Source organism: Ipomoea triloba, chromosome 10 (assembly GCF_003576645.1).
Source record: "Ipomoea triloba cultivar NCNSP0323 chromosome 10, ASM357664v1".
In the NCBI taxonomy this organism is placed as follows: Eukaryota; Viridiplantae; Streptophyta; class Magnoliopsida; order Solanales; family Convolvulaceae; genus Ipomoea; species Ipomoea triloba.
Genome location: NC_044925.1, coordinates 9836491 through 9850609, shown reverse-complemented (window position 1 = coordinate 9850609; position 14119 = coordinate 9836491). Strand labels below are relative to the sequence as shown.

The window sequence follows — 14119 nt, the reverse complement described above, 5'->3', positions numbered from 1 at the left end:
CGTGGGGTGTTTACTTCAAATTGACTAAATTCCACAATACTACCGACTTTTTGCAAATTAAGCATTAAAGAAAAAATCATCATTTTAACGCCATCGAAAGTCTTCTGCTCCACAAACACCTTAACAAATCCAGAAAAAGACAACAGTTTCCACCATTAAATTAAGAATATACCCTTGGCGATTCTCCAAACGTCCCCCAAAACACTTTCTTTCCCGGCGCAATTACAAGAAAGACGAGGTCACATTTGTCATTTAACAGGACCTGTAGATCCCACCTGATGAAAAGAAAATGAAAATAGTTAATACACAGGAGTAAATAATACTGGCACAGAGTGGTAGACGATAGAAAAACTTCGTCTAGAGAGAGAACGGCGGAGGAGAGAGAGAGAGAGACAGAGAGAGAGAGAGTTGGAAGATGAGTTCAAATCACAATTTCAGGTATTTTTTTATTGGAATTAAAATCACATGAATTCAGCTGAAAATTTGAGATTGAACAATATCCAGTCTTCGAATTTGTTTCTCTTTTTGGTGATTCAATCTGATCTTTGTATTGCTGTGTACTATCGTAGTCAAAATGACTGGATTTCTAACTTTCTCAGCTTCCTAAGTAAATTCTGAAAGTTTTAGCTTCTGTAGTGTGTTGTACATGTTGGTAACTATACAGTGTGTATTTGGATTTGTGTGTGTACATTATATGGACGTATGTACAGACCTATGTGTATGGATATGTTTGAATCACACGTTCTGTAGGTTGATCTGGTGGAAGAATCTTCTCTGGAAGTGTAATTTGTGTAGTTGTGTTTTATAAGCTGAGGGAATGATAATTTCAGGATATGTCCGGAAGTTACATTGAATTTGCAGAAAATTGATGATTTGTGTAGATCAATTTTCTTTCAATGCCTTGAGAATCATTAGTGAATTATATGCTTGTGAATTTGTTGGCTATCTGTTGAATCTGTTAATTAGTTGTCTCCAATGTTTGAGTTCCTGAGCTCAAGGATTAAAAACTCTATATGATAGAAATGTAAATTCTTACATTTCAGTCCCCATGGAGTTTCCCCTTCCCAAAATTGAATTGATACATGTATGTGTGGAAGAAAATTTCTGAGCAAAAAAGAAAATGTTTGTAAAAGGTCCACACTGCAGGTTTTCTTGTTTGAAAAATTGAAATCTGTTTCAATTGACTTTAAAACTTTCCCTCAAGAGGAGAATGGTTTGAATTATCATTTTGCTTCATTTCTTTTTCATTCACTGCAAATGATTAGATTTTCAGATATATTCTTCTGTGCATTTAATATAACAATTAAATCAAGAATCTTCTTTTATGCATGAATGCATGATAATGGAGGCTCATTTTGATATTTTACATAATTTAATCATACTGTATACATTTTTGTAGCTTCAGTCTCTTTGCACTCTTCAAGGATTGTTATTCATCTTAATAGTCAGTCAAGGTACATTGTAAAATTCAGGTAAGAAAGAAATTGGTTTCAATTAAAAGTGAGACTTCTAGAACTTGATACATATTCATACTCACTCTACTTGGCATATGATGTGCTAAGGTCAGGTATCTTGATAGATGGAAAGAAATGTAGGACAAGGTATGATGGGCCAACAGAAAAACTATGAACAAGTTGGCTATAGTTCTGTGGATACAAGAAATGAGGGAATTGGATCTGCAAACCAAAGAATTTTTCAGGATCCTTCCAGTTCTATTAACACAAATATACGACCACCTGATTTTAATATGCCAGTTGGAGCTAGGCCTGTTCTAAACTTTTCTATTCAGACTGGTGAGGAGTTTGCTTTTGAGTTTATGCGGGACAGGGCTTTTGCAAAACAGCACTTTATTCCACATTCTACTGGTGAGCCTAGTAGTACCACCTCTTATATGGACCTAAAGGACATACTCGGAATATCTCATACAGGTTCTGAAAGTGGATCAGATATTTCCATGATTGCCTCAGTGGACAAAAGTCGAGTCCAAGATCCTGAGAGGAGGAGTACTCTAAATGAAGAGCATGCTTTCTCCCACACTGCACAATCTGTGTCTAGGACCACCTCAAGGAATAATGATGGACGTGGGGTTCACAGCCGTACAATATCCAGACCTTCCAAAAAATTGAAGTTCCTCTGCAGTTTTGGTGGCAGAATTTTGCCTCGCCCGAGTGATGGAAAACTAAGATATGTTGGAGGAGATACGCGCATTATTCGTGTGATGAGAGATATCTCTTGGGACGAATTTAAGGAGAAAATATCAACAGTATACAGCTCAACTCACATCATAAAATATCAGCTTCCTGGTGAGGAACTTGATGCTTTGGTGTCAGTTTCATGTGATGAGGACTTACAAAATATGATGGAAGAATGTAATGTACTTGAGGATGGTGGATCACAGAAACTTCGTATGTTTCTCTTTTCCAGTAGTGACTTGGATGATTCTCATCTTGGTCTTGAGAATGTGGAAGGTGATACAGAATTTCAGTATTTTGTTGCTGTAAATGGCATGGATATTGGCTCAAGGAGGAACTCAGTTGGTCTGGCAAGCACTTCAGGAAACAATCTAGATGAGTTACTGGGTTTAAGTATTGATAGAGAGCATGGTCGAGTTGTTGCTAACTTAGCAGCAGTTGATACTATGCATCCAGTGGGTGGTTCAGCAAATCAATCATCTCATAGAGTGGGCTCAAGTTCATTACATGAATTGGATTCTAATTCACAGGGATACCAGAATCAAGCTACACAATACAATGGGGTTGAATGGCAACAGTTATCTACTTCACAACCTATTGGCAACTTCTCAGTTATAGAGAGAAAAAACACCATTTTACCATCTGCTGCTCTCAGTTTTGCCTATGGTCCTCGTACAACCAATTATGCACAGCTTGCAGAGGACAACTTTGTGCTAAATTCTAGCCATAGTCAGATGACTCTTGAAGGAGGAGGCTTAACTGCTGCTGAGTACCCTTTAGGAAACTCTCATGTGCTGGATCCGGAAGTATCAGCTAGTGAAGTCAAATTAAAGAGAGATGCTTCTATCCAAAAAAGGGTTAAACTTGGAAAATGTGAATCTTTAGAAAAGGAGCCTAAGGAGGAAAAGATGAAGAGAGAAAATTCAATGCAGAAAATGAATGAGCCTGAGATAACAAGACCTTTGGATTATGAAAAAGCTGTTTCTTCTAATCCATATGACAACTCTACTCCCAATAACAGTTCCAGAGGTGAAGAGCAGATCTCTGATGCTGCTGCACTTATTGGAAATTCAGTTGTGCCATCTATAGGTAGTGTAAACAATCAGGACCAGATGCAGAGTTCATTGTCTGCCGAATCTGATAAGGAGGAAAGAATAGATGCATTTAATGAAGATAGCAACTTAATTGCATCTAGTAAGGTCTCAAACTCTGGTCATGGCAACTCTGAGTCATACCCCTTTGACTTTAACTCTGAACATTCTACAGCTCCTCCAAGGCTCTTCCGTTCAGAAAGAACACCCCGTGAGCAAGCTGGCCTAAATCGTTTGTCCAAATCTGATGATTCCTCTGCTTCACCATTTTTAATGGCCCACTCACAATCTGAAGGTTCACAGCACATGTCAGAATCAATTGATAAATTTCACGATAGGAATGAGGCTTCAGAGACAAAACACTTAATTTCTTCAACTCTGTCTTCTAATCAACCTGCAGTTGAAGATAAAAAAGTTGAATTCCAGAAATGTGAAGAGGTTGCTGATAATGCCAAAGTAGTTGGTTCACAAATATCTAAAGATGGAGGTAAGACGAATATTCAGAACATTGAGCTTAAAGGCACCGTCTTCCCTGACAGGGACACGCCAAGTCTCCCTATAAGAAGTGGTAACTTCCAGAATGAATCTGCATCTAAGCCAACTGAGAACATTATTGATGACAATAATGCAATGGGGGAAGTAAAGTCTTTGGCCAGGAGAGAGCAACCAGCTGGGGCTGCTTCCCAAGTGAAGCCTTCTGTTAATGAGCATGGAGACATACTTATTGATATCAATGATCGCTTCCCCCGTGATTTCCTGTCTGACATATTTTCTAAAGCAATGGATGGATCAGCAGGGGTTGCTCCATTGCATGGTGATGGAGGTGGTTTGAGCTTAAATATGGAGAACCATGAGCCTAAGCACTGGTCATTTTTCAAGAAATTAGCTCACGATGATTTTGTTAGAAGGGATGTCTCTCTTATGGACCAAGATCATCCTAGTTTCCCAACTACAAATGCACATGTTGATGAAGTATCAATGGATTATAGTTATCCAACCTCCAAGATTAGTGGAGTTGTAATGGATTCCCATATCAATATTCAAGCTGACATTCATCAGCAATCACCTCATATCACTGAACCCTTAACCATGAATTTGCCTTCAGATTATAATCCATCTCAAGTCACTGGAATCCAATCTATGCAGTCTGATGGTACAATCAACCGAAAAACACCTGACTCAGTTTATCAGGTATCGAATTATACTAGTGGCACTAAGATTTTCTGCAGTATACGCTTGTCAATTTTCTTATTTCAATATGCATTATAACCCCCCAACCCCCCTCTGCTACCCTGTGATTTTTTTTTCCTTCCATAACATGTGAAGGATGAGGTACAAGATGCTCAGAGTGCTGGTTTTCCCCCAGTCGACTTCCCACTGGTAGATTTTGATATAAACTCCTTGCAGGTACTGTCTTTCAGTTAGTTAAATATTACTAATAAATGATTTTTGGCAATGATGACTCTAGAAACATATACTGCTTCTATTAAAGGGAATGAAATATTATGTTATATGTTCTTCACTCTATTGAATTTCATGTCAAGGCTTTTGTTTTTGTCTCTCCTCCTCTTTGCATGCCCTTGTTACAGATAGGTCCAAAGTTTCTTCCTACATGCCCTTGTTTTTCTTATTCAATGATCTTCAATCTGCATTTCTTACTCAGTGATCTTCAATCTGCATTATTATAACCCTTATCCAAATGCTTTGGTTTGACGTATAATTGTATACTCAATTGCTATATCCCTTCATTCTTACTTCTCATATTCCTTTTGGCTGATTATGTAATAGTGGATAAAACATGATAACTTTTTTCCTTAATATGTTTTAGATAGAGAAGATTTGATATAAAAGTTCAGGTGAAGATTAATCAGTTTTAATTGTTTCTTTCAGCTGAATACCTATTCTTGCCAAATTATGTTTCTGTCTTGACTTAACCCTTTAGTACAAATCCTTTTAATTATTGATTATTGTTATGGAATATATATTTAATATATGGAATCTCTATAGATTGGGCATTCTTAGGGATTTAGGTAGGTAGACATATGAAAACTTGTTTCCTATTCGAAGTCTTCTAGCACCTATTTATAGGGCTTTGTATTCTCTTTTCTATATGACAATATAAGACAACATATTCAGGAACTCTCTCTTTACTTTCGTAACATGGTATCTGAGCCTGTACGATAAAGGATTTCTTTTTCTTTTGCTTCGGCTGTCATCACCACCCACCTAGGGAGAAGCGCCGCCGTCTGTCGACCGCGCTGGCAAGTTTTGAGTCCCATCTGACTAGCGTGTGAGCACCACGCGTCGGCGTCGTTCGCTACCCTTCTCTCACGCGCTGGCGCTTGTAGCCTTTCCGGCGACCGGAAGATTTTTTGGTCGGCAGTTCTTGGATCGCCTGAGTTCCTTCTCTTTGGTTCTGGACTTAGTTTGGACCATTGATTTTTGTTCTACGGTCAGATTGTTTCGTACACCTTTAGGCTCCATTTTTTGTGTGGTTTTGAGATCTGTTTGTTATCTGTGTTGGTGGGTATGACTGAGTATAAATGTGTTGTTGCTGTATCGGGATCTTATGACGAAGAGGGTGATTGGTGAGGGGCTTGCGTCTGGGGTTTCTACGTTCTTGACCTCTAGAAGGATGGAGTGTTGTTTATGTTTTGGTGCTGTCTTGTTTTGGTGTTGTTTCTCAGTTTCGATGCTCATTGTTGTTTGTAGCATGTTTCCCTTTCGTTGGTAAAGAATTTGTGTCCTCTGGTTTGGTGTTTGTCTTCTTTACCTTGTGTGTCCAAGCTTGTTTGGTCCACATTGTGTTCACCCGGAGTTGCGGTATTGGTGGCGTTCAAGCTTCCGGTTCAGGGGGAGTGTCCAATCCAAGCTTGTTCGGTCCACGTCGAGTTCACCCGGTGTTCGTCCGTAGGTATTGGTGGCGTCCAAGCTTCTGTTGCAGGGGGAGTGTCCAATCCCAAGCTTGTTCGGTCCACGTTCAGTTTACCCAACCAACTATCCGTAGGTATTGGTGGCGTGCAAAACTTTTGTTCAGGGGGAGTCTCCTAAATGAGATATGAGTTCATTGTGTTGAGTTAGTTCATTATTTCGTTATTTAGTTATTTTGGGTTATCAGTTATTTGTGTAACAAGTTGGGCATGATTAATATCTATGCTCTAACTTGAGGGGGAGTGTTATAGAATATATATTTAATATATGGAATCTCTGTAGATTAGATAGTTTTAGGGATTTAGGTAGGTAGGTATATGAAAACTTGTTTCCTATTCGAAGTCTTATAGCACCCATTTATAGGGCTTTGTATCAGCATATTCAAAAACTCTTTCTTTACTTTCGTAACAATTATTAATCTCATATTAAACTTAGTACTACTAATCCAATCCAAATTGTAAATTCATAAAGCATTACACCCTGTGCTTTTTTATTTGCACTTATGTTTGAAATTTTCATTATGGATCTTGAAGATAATAAGGGGGCAGTTCACACTAATTGGCTCTTAACAAGACCTCAAGATCAGGAGTAACAATGGCTGCCACTAAATGAAAAGATAATACCAATAAGTCTGGTGCATGCTTTGAATGCTGGCTACTTATGACACTAGAGCGATCCAAATTATTCAAAATTTTGGTGATATGAAAGATACAAATGGTTTATGTAATAGGCTACTTATGGTTTATTTTCCAGAGGGCAGTGCTTTTAACATTGAAAATTGGTGTGGGGGATGTTGATGGGTCAAACATAGTTGGGAGGCAAAACAGATTTTCTTGCTTATCGAAAGTGAGGCTGAGTAGAACTTTCCTTCCAATAATTTGAATCACCCTATGCATGGGTGGAAATTGAGTGGAGGTAAAAATGTAAAATAATAATTTAAAGAGTTAATACCAAGAACACCACATTTGGTCCTTAGCTTTGTCCTTGACCACCTGCTGTCCTTTGATTGTCAATTTTTAACCTTTAGTCTTCTGTTAGTTTTTCCCATCTAAGGCCGTGAATTTGAGAGACAAAAGTGTCAATCTATCTCTCATCTCCTATTAGCACATGAAGACCCATCTCCCATTTCTGGGCTGAGTGTTTCTTTGATGCTTTCTTCATTGGCATTTTTCTTCTTCTTCAACTGCTAGACGTACAGAAAGACAAGTGTGAGAACATCTAAAGTCTCTGGCCAAGTCTCGGACAACGGTTTCGGCCATTGCTGCCAGTTTTAGCCTGTGTTGTGGCTGATCCTGAGCTGCTTTGCTGGAGCTTGGAATTGGGGTAGAGTTGATGGTTTTAGAAATGTCTGCGATTGCTGGCAGAGAAGTGTTTGTGGAGACATTGAGTGGACTTGACAGAGTTAAAGGGATTGTGCAGAGTTTCTTTAGTGGCTTCCCACAAAGATCAGCATTGCCGGCAAAGAACTCCGTCTTCTGATTGTTCAGAGCCATTGATTCCGGGATTTCTCTGGTGAGGTTGTTGAAAGAGAGATCAATGGTAGTATTCGACGGGATTTTCTTGGCGAACTCCTGAGAAAGCAAACCAGAAAGCCTGTTGGAAGAGAGATTCAAGTATCTGAGATTCTCCCCACCAAACTCTTCCACCAGCAATCCATTCAAACCAACACTTCAACTAACTGAAATCCACCCGGAACAGCACCAGGAAAATAGTCTCTTCAAAGAAACCATATAAGATTCTGCAAAGAAGTCAGCTTCTCCGTAATTTCTCCAGCCACAGCGTTGTCGGAGAGATTCAGAAGCTTCAGACTCTTCATCTCTCCAACAGCTTCAGGAAGCCCACCATAAATCACATTACTGGAAAGAGAAAGAACCTGAAGCTCTGAATTGTTGAAAAGTGATGAGGGTAGAGTTCCATTCAAGAAATTTGCAGAGAGATCATCATGTCTGAAATTGCATCTTCTTCTTGTCAACTGCTTATTGTGCTTTGTTATTTAGGTCTGGGAATGGGCCTCGTGTGCTAATAGGAGATGAAGATAGATTGACACTTTTGTCCCTCAAACTTACGGTCTCAAATGGGAAAAACTAATGGAAGACTAAATAAGGTTAAAATTGATAGTAGTTTCTAATAACTATTTAGTAGTTTTTTAATATCTAAACTATGTAATGTAATTGTAATAAAATAAGACTTCCTAAATAATCATGGCCCAACATGTATAACCATCTTATCTTGCAAGGGAACATAAATTTTGTACATTCCACCCTCATGATGGGGAGTATTCAAAGGTTTAAGAGAAATACCTTGTTCTGCCAGCTCTATGTCTCACACCACTTAGAGGAGAATACACCACCCTATAAATACAAGCTAGAGGACATATAGTATGGAAACAAGTTTCCATATACCTCCACCTCAAAACCTTAGCCTCCAAGCTTCCTAATATGCAGGATTCCATAATTGATGAATATTCTATAACAGGGAGCAAAAATTTGAACTTCCATTTTCACCTCCCAACTAAACACATACCCTTATCTGATGGGATAGCAAATTGTAGATGCCAAGAATGCTTGACTTTTATTTGTTTCCTACTTTCCTTTCTATATCTTGACCTTTTTGTCAGAAAGATGGAATTAAGGGCCAAAGTATCATCTTATTGTAAAATAGTCCTGTGCCAAGAGCCAAAGATCTTGCTAGTCAACCTGTTGTTTGTCTGCAGGAAACTAACTGTTGAAACTCAAAAGTTGTGTCTGTAGAAATATGTCTGTTAAGTTATGTAGAGTTGTGACTATAGGATTATGCCTTTCAAGTCTGTATATATTTGTCTATTGTCTCTCTATTGAGACAATGAAGAAATACAACAAACTCTTCTAAATCTCTCTTAACACTAACCAAGATGAACAAAACAATACTTTCCCAAATGGAGGCAATACATTGATATTTAAGTAAAAACTTTAATTTCATAACTCTATTCAATTATATACTTCAGAGGCAGGGTAGTTATGAAGTTGGTTTAGTACTTTGTTGTGTTCTGCCACATTAAACTCATGCAGTTAGAATAGGGTATTTTAAAGTGTACACAGACAGCATGATATTGCAAGCAGTTCAATAATCCTCCTTTTTCAGTTTATAAAAGTATCCTCTTGTGTCAAGGGTTTTAAGATCAGTAATAGATGCAACTACTTTTGAAATTCTTCTAGGCGTAATCATGTTATCAGTTTAAGGTCTCAAAGAGATGATTACTTGTAGTGGTTTAAAGTGCTGGCATCTTTCATGGCTTTTTGTTTTCCTTGTGCTTGTGGAATTAATGTTGTCTTACCAGATTACATTTAAGGTATTATCACTGAGTAGCCTCCATTCCGATTAAAATTCTGGCTAGAAGCATGGTTAGGTGCTTTTCCATCAATATTCGATAACTATTTATAAGGAATATTGTAGTGGGTAATTGACAATGAATATGATAAAAGGAAAGAGAAAATCTTACTATGAGTTTACTTATATGATTGATTGACGAATCCATACTTTGATCTGTAATTGTTTGCAACCTATACCTAAAAACTTGTTACAAGTAACAAATTTGCTAATTTTTCCATTAAATATAATTATAGTATGGATTTAACATGTTCTCATTAAGGGTATATTATCATTTTTTATAAAAATACTTTTATACAGTGCAACCTGACATTTTAATTAAATAAAAAATAACTAATCATAAAAGAAAAATTCAAAAACAGTTTAATTAATATGGTCAGAAAACCAACTTCATTTATGCTTAACAGAGTTGATAATTGGGATTAACTTAGGCTTATTTTTGCTTAAGTTTATAAAATTTCTTATCCTTTATACATTATGATGGCATACACATCTTTAATAAATTAGATGCTTAGACAGGGAATGTTTTTCAATTCAGCATGCGACATTTAGAGGAAGAAAAAGAAGAATTAATCTTCAAATCGTAGACATAATTTGTTTTTGATAATGCCAGTTAGTTCTTGTTGTCGTGATTTATTGTGTTATTTTTTTAAATGTTTGTTAATTTTGAATAAGTTCAAACTGTGAGCTGCATTATGGAAATGCTTTTTTTAAAGACACATAGTAAATATATTTGACAGAAAAGTTAATAAAATTTACATGTTACAATTTTAAGTATATGTTGCTCAGTGTAAAAGTAGTTGAAATGAGTTGGTTAATATTCCTCAATGTTCTAAAGCATAATCTTCATTTTAATACCATAGCATATAACATTCAGAATCCTTGCTACAAGATATGGATCATATCTGATTGATGGTATAATATCCTAAAATCTTTTAGACATTTTCTTCCCTTTCTTAGATAACCTTTTCTAGTTTGCGGTTTGCCATTACAGATCATAAAAAATGAAGACCTTGAAGAGTTGAAGGAATTGGGTTCTGGAACATTTGGCACTGTCTATCATGGCAAATGGAGAGGGACAGATGTTGCCATCAAGAGAATAAAGAAAAGCTGCTTCACTGGCCGATCATCAGAGCAGGAGAGGCTGGTGAGTTTTCTATAGTGATTTTAAGGTTCTGTTGTCACTTGTCAGTGCATGTAATTTATGCTGCCTTATAAATTATCTTTGGACATAAAAAGCTTAAGCTTAGAATATTATATTGCTTGTGCTTTTCTTTGTGCTTGCTATTCATAATACAAACTTGTAAATTATTTAGACTGTTGAGTTTTGGCGTGAGGCTGATATTCTCTCAAAGCTTCACCATCCAAATGTGGTGGCATTTTATGGTGTGGTGCAAGATGGGCCTGGAGGAACTCTTGCTACCGTCACAGAGTTCATGGTGAATGGGTCCCTCAGACATGTTTTGCTTTGCAAGGACAGGTACCAGTTATTTTAATTTTTAAATAGCATAGAATAGTAAGCCTGACCTCTGTACCCAACATATTTCTCATTTTTCCCTGCCTCTGTAAATTTTCAGACACCTTGATCGTCGCAAGAAACTCATCATCGCAACAGATGCAGCATTTGGAATGGAATATTTGCATTCAAAAAATATTGTGCATTTTGACTTGAAATGTGACAACTTGCTAGTCAACTTGAAGGATCCTTCTCGGCCAATTTGCAAGGTGACTGACTTAAGATGTGATCCATATGCCATATAGTGATAAATGTGCTACTTTAATCTGTAGTTAGGTCAAGTTTCATTGAACTCAATATAGTGCTTTATTAAATAGGCTAGTATATCAGAGTTTATGGAATATTTTGTTTATAAAGACCCATCTCACCTATGAGGAAAAGCAATTATGCCATATTATGTACTTTGTTTTGAGAAAAGGACATAAAAATGATTGATGATGGATTTGACGTACATATATGACAATTACGCTGTTCTTCATGCAGGTCGGTGATTTTGGGCTGTCCAAAATCAAGAGAAATACCTTGGTCACTGGTGGTGTAAGGGGAACTCTTCCATGGATGGCTCCTGAGCTATTAAATGGCAGCAGCAATAAAGTTTCTGAGAAGGTCAGGTCTCAAGTATTAATTTGTTTTAAAATATTATAGTATATTAGTATTTTTTTTTTCTGGTCTGAAAGGTATGTAAATTATTCAAGAGCACACAACTGATTTTGAAATGGAGGATCTGCAATAGTCTGAATATATTAAATTAACAGCTTGAGTAGTTTTTAAGCAGGAGGATCTCTCAGTGTGATTTAAACTGGTTTGAGAAGGAGCACATTTGTCTTCTGACCATTTCCGTCAACAGCTTTCCCTAGTTCTTGTCCTGTCTTTTTACCTAACCACATTTCCTTCATCTTTTCCCTGAAGGCAATTATTCATTATGTAACAAACATTTGTTGCATAACATGACAGTTTAAAGTCTTTTTGCAGGTTGATGTCTTCTCCTTTGGGATTGTACTCTGGGAAATTCTTACTGGTGAAGAACCTTATGCCAATATGCACTATGGAGCGATCATAGGTTCTTTTCTCCCCATTCTATCATGCTTGCTTCCCAGTACTCAATTTTAATGTGTTTTTTGTTGTGCCTTCGCCATTTACACCTGACAGTCATATTGTTTTACATTCCTGTGACTTAGATTAGCTTATATCCTTCTGAGATGAAATATCTATCTTGTTAAGAAAAAGGAAGAGTGTTGGAAATCTGAAGGGCTGGGATTGTACTTTTAGATGAAAGAATACAATGAAGAAAGGATTCAAAGAGGCTGGTAGTAAATAGATATAGAAATGATTTGTGGAAATTCGATGAGCTTGAGACAACCATGCATGATATACCTGGTTGAATGTACGCAATACAAGCCAAGTAGTATACATGGTTGTATCCGATACAACAAGGCACTGGTGCCAATCATAGAAATTCCCTATATTTGTATTCTGAAATTGGAAAGGAATGATCTGTGCAATCAATATCTGACAGTCTGAACCATCTTTGCTTAGTTGGCTGGAGAGCACACTATTGACAATGGAATATTTATATGCACAAGAAGCATACTGAAGTTTCTGTTGATACACTATTCTATTTCCTTATATGCATTACTCTTGCTGCCTTCTGTTTTAATTTGTGAAAGAATTCTCTTTTATTACTTGGTCTCCTTCTGATGCCATTTTATTATGGTAAGGACTTCATAGTAAGGGTGTGTTTGGTAATCGGAATCGGAATGGGTATCAAATACTTGGTAACGGTAAAGGGTTTTGGTGAAAGTATTTTGCATGTTTGGTAGTAGGGTGGAATGGGAATGATTATTAATAATTGGGGAAGCAGATGAGGAGGAAGGAGTGAAACCCTTATTTTATTAGGAAATGGGTTTTGCAATTAAAGGGGTAATCAAAACTCATAGTAGTGTTTTAAAAACTTGTCACCAAACAATAACAATGACTTTGGTACCCATTCCTAATAGTTAAACTTGTCAACCAAACACACCCTAAGTGTATAGAAGTGGAATGACGATAAATAGTCTTTTTAACTTGTATGCAGGTGGCATTGTGAACAACACCTTACGGCCACACATACCAAACTTCTGTGACCCTGAATGGAGAATGCTGATGGAACAGTGCTGGGCTCCGGACCCCGCAGCTCGGCCATCCTTCACCGAAATTGCTAGACGCTTACGTGCCATGTCAGTAGCCTGTCCTAGTAGACCACAAGGTCACCTGGCTCAGACTCAGCAATCCAAGTAATGGCTTTTTATCTGCCAACTGATTTTGATAAACACTCAATCCATCCAATATACTCAGAAATTTATTGTTCATCACATCAGTAGAAAGGGATGCTTACGATCGAAGTGTGAATTGAAATAATGTACTGTTGACAATTGATAGTCGAAAGGTATATATTGTTAGTGGCCAAACGTTGAAGCGTGAGAAGAACTGCCTGCTTATATCCATCTATCTATACTGTAAAGCATCATTGTTGTTTTCTTTTTATTTTTTATTGTACTACTAAACACAAATCCAGGTTTGCTTGTAATAATGTTTTAATGTTTAGCTTGTGATCATTTCATATTGCCTCACATTTTGATATTCTAAATTTATACACTTGAAGATATATAACCTTTGGCCGTACAATGTAAAACATATAATAATCATGAGACAGGCAGAACATAATTTAATTGTTTCTGTAAGTAGAGATTTCGTGTTAGGTCTTAAGAATGCAGTTACTGAGTTACTCACTTTTGAGATTTTACTCAGTAAGAAAAAAAAAACTAATTTTGCTTTAAAAAAAAGTAAAAAAAAAAATTATAATAAAACTTGTAAGTGAAAGTGAACATAAATTTCTCCGTCAAATTATACCATGGACTAGTATCTATCTTGCATGGTAGAAATTGATCCAAAAATAACCTTTAGATTTTGTATCTGTAGTTAACACACTCTGCACTTATAGTTGACAGTTTTTGTATCTATAGCTATCATATTATGTGTCAAAA

At 36.9% G+C, this 14119-nt stretch overlaps 1 protein-coding gene across 4 annotated transcripts; it reads left to right on the top strand.

Moving 5' to 3' along the window:
- Nucleotides 1-236: 236 nt before the first annotated feature.
- LOC116032433 lies at nucleotides 237-13705 on the top strand. 4 transcript variants are annotated; one of them, XM_031274988.1, is made up of 10 exons: nucleotides 237-438; nucleotides 1400-1454; nucleotides 1568-4474; nucleotides 4610-4690; nucleotides 10575-10727; nucleotides 10897-11060; nucleotides 11158-11305; nucleotides 11580-11702; nucleotides 12069-12156; nucleotides 13171-13705. In XM_031274988.1, exons 3-10 carry the CDS (start codon nucleotides 1580-1582, stop codon nucleotides 13371-13373), a joined length of 3855 nt encoding a protein of 1284 aa, XP_031130848.1. In that variant the 5' UTR covers nucleotides 237-438; nucleotides 1400-1454; nucleotides 1568-1579; the 3' UTR covers nucleotides 13374-13705. The 4 variants fall into 4 exon arrangements, with proteins under 4 accessions (XP_031130848.1, XP_031130849.1, XP_031130847.1 ...); XM_031274989.1 differs by having other exon boundaries at nucleotides 1563-4474; XM_031274987.1 differs by having other exon boundaries at nucleotides 1400-1472; nucleotides 1563-4474.
- Nucleotides 13706-14119: the final 414 nt, after the last annotated feature.

What these genes read in the sequence shown, in the direction of transcription:
- LOC116032433 (XM_031274988.1), top strand. Translation starts at nt 1,580, where the DNA reads ATGGAAAGAAATGTAGGACAAGGTATGATGGGCCAACAGAAAAACTAT. An exon ending in TTGATATAAACTCCTTGCAG is followed by an intron (nt 4,691 to 10,574) that starts GTACTGTCTTTC and finishes TTGCCATTACAG; the next exon opens with ATCATAAAAAATGAAGACCT. An exon ending in GCAATAAAGTTTCTGAGAAG is followed by an intron (nt 11,703 to 12,068) that starts GTCAGGTCTCAA and finishes GTCTTTTTGCAG; the next exon opens with GTTGATGTCTTCTCCTTTGG.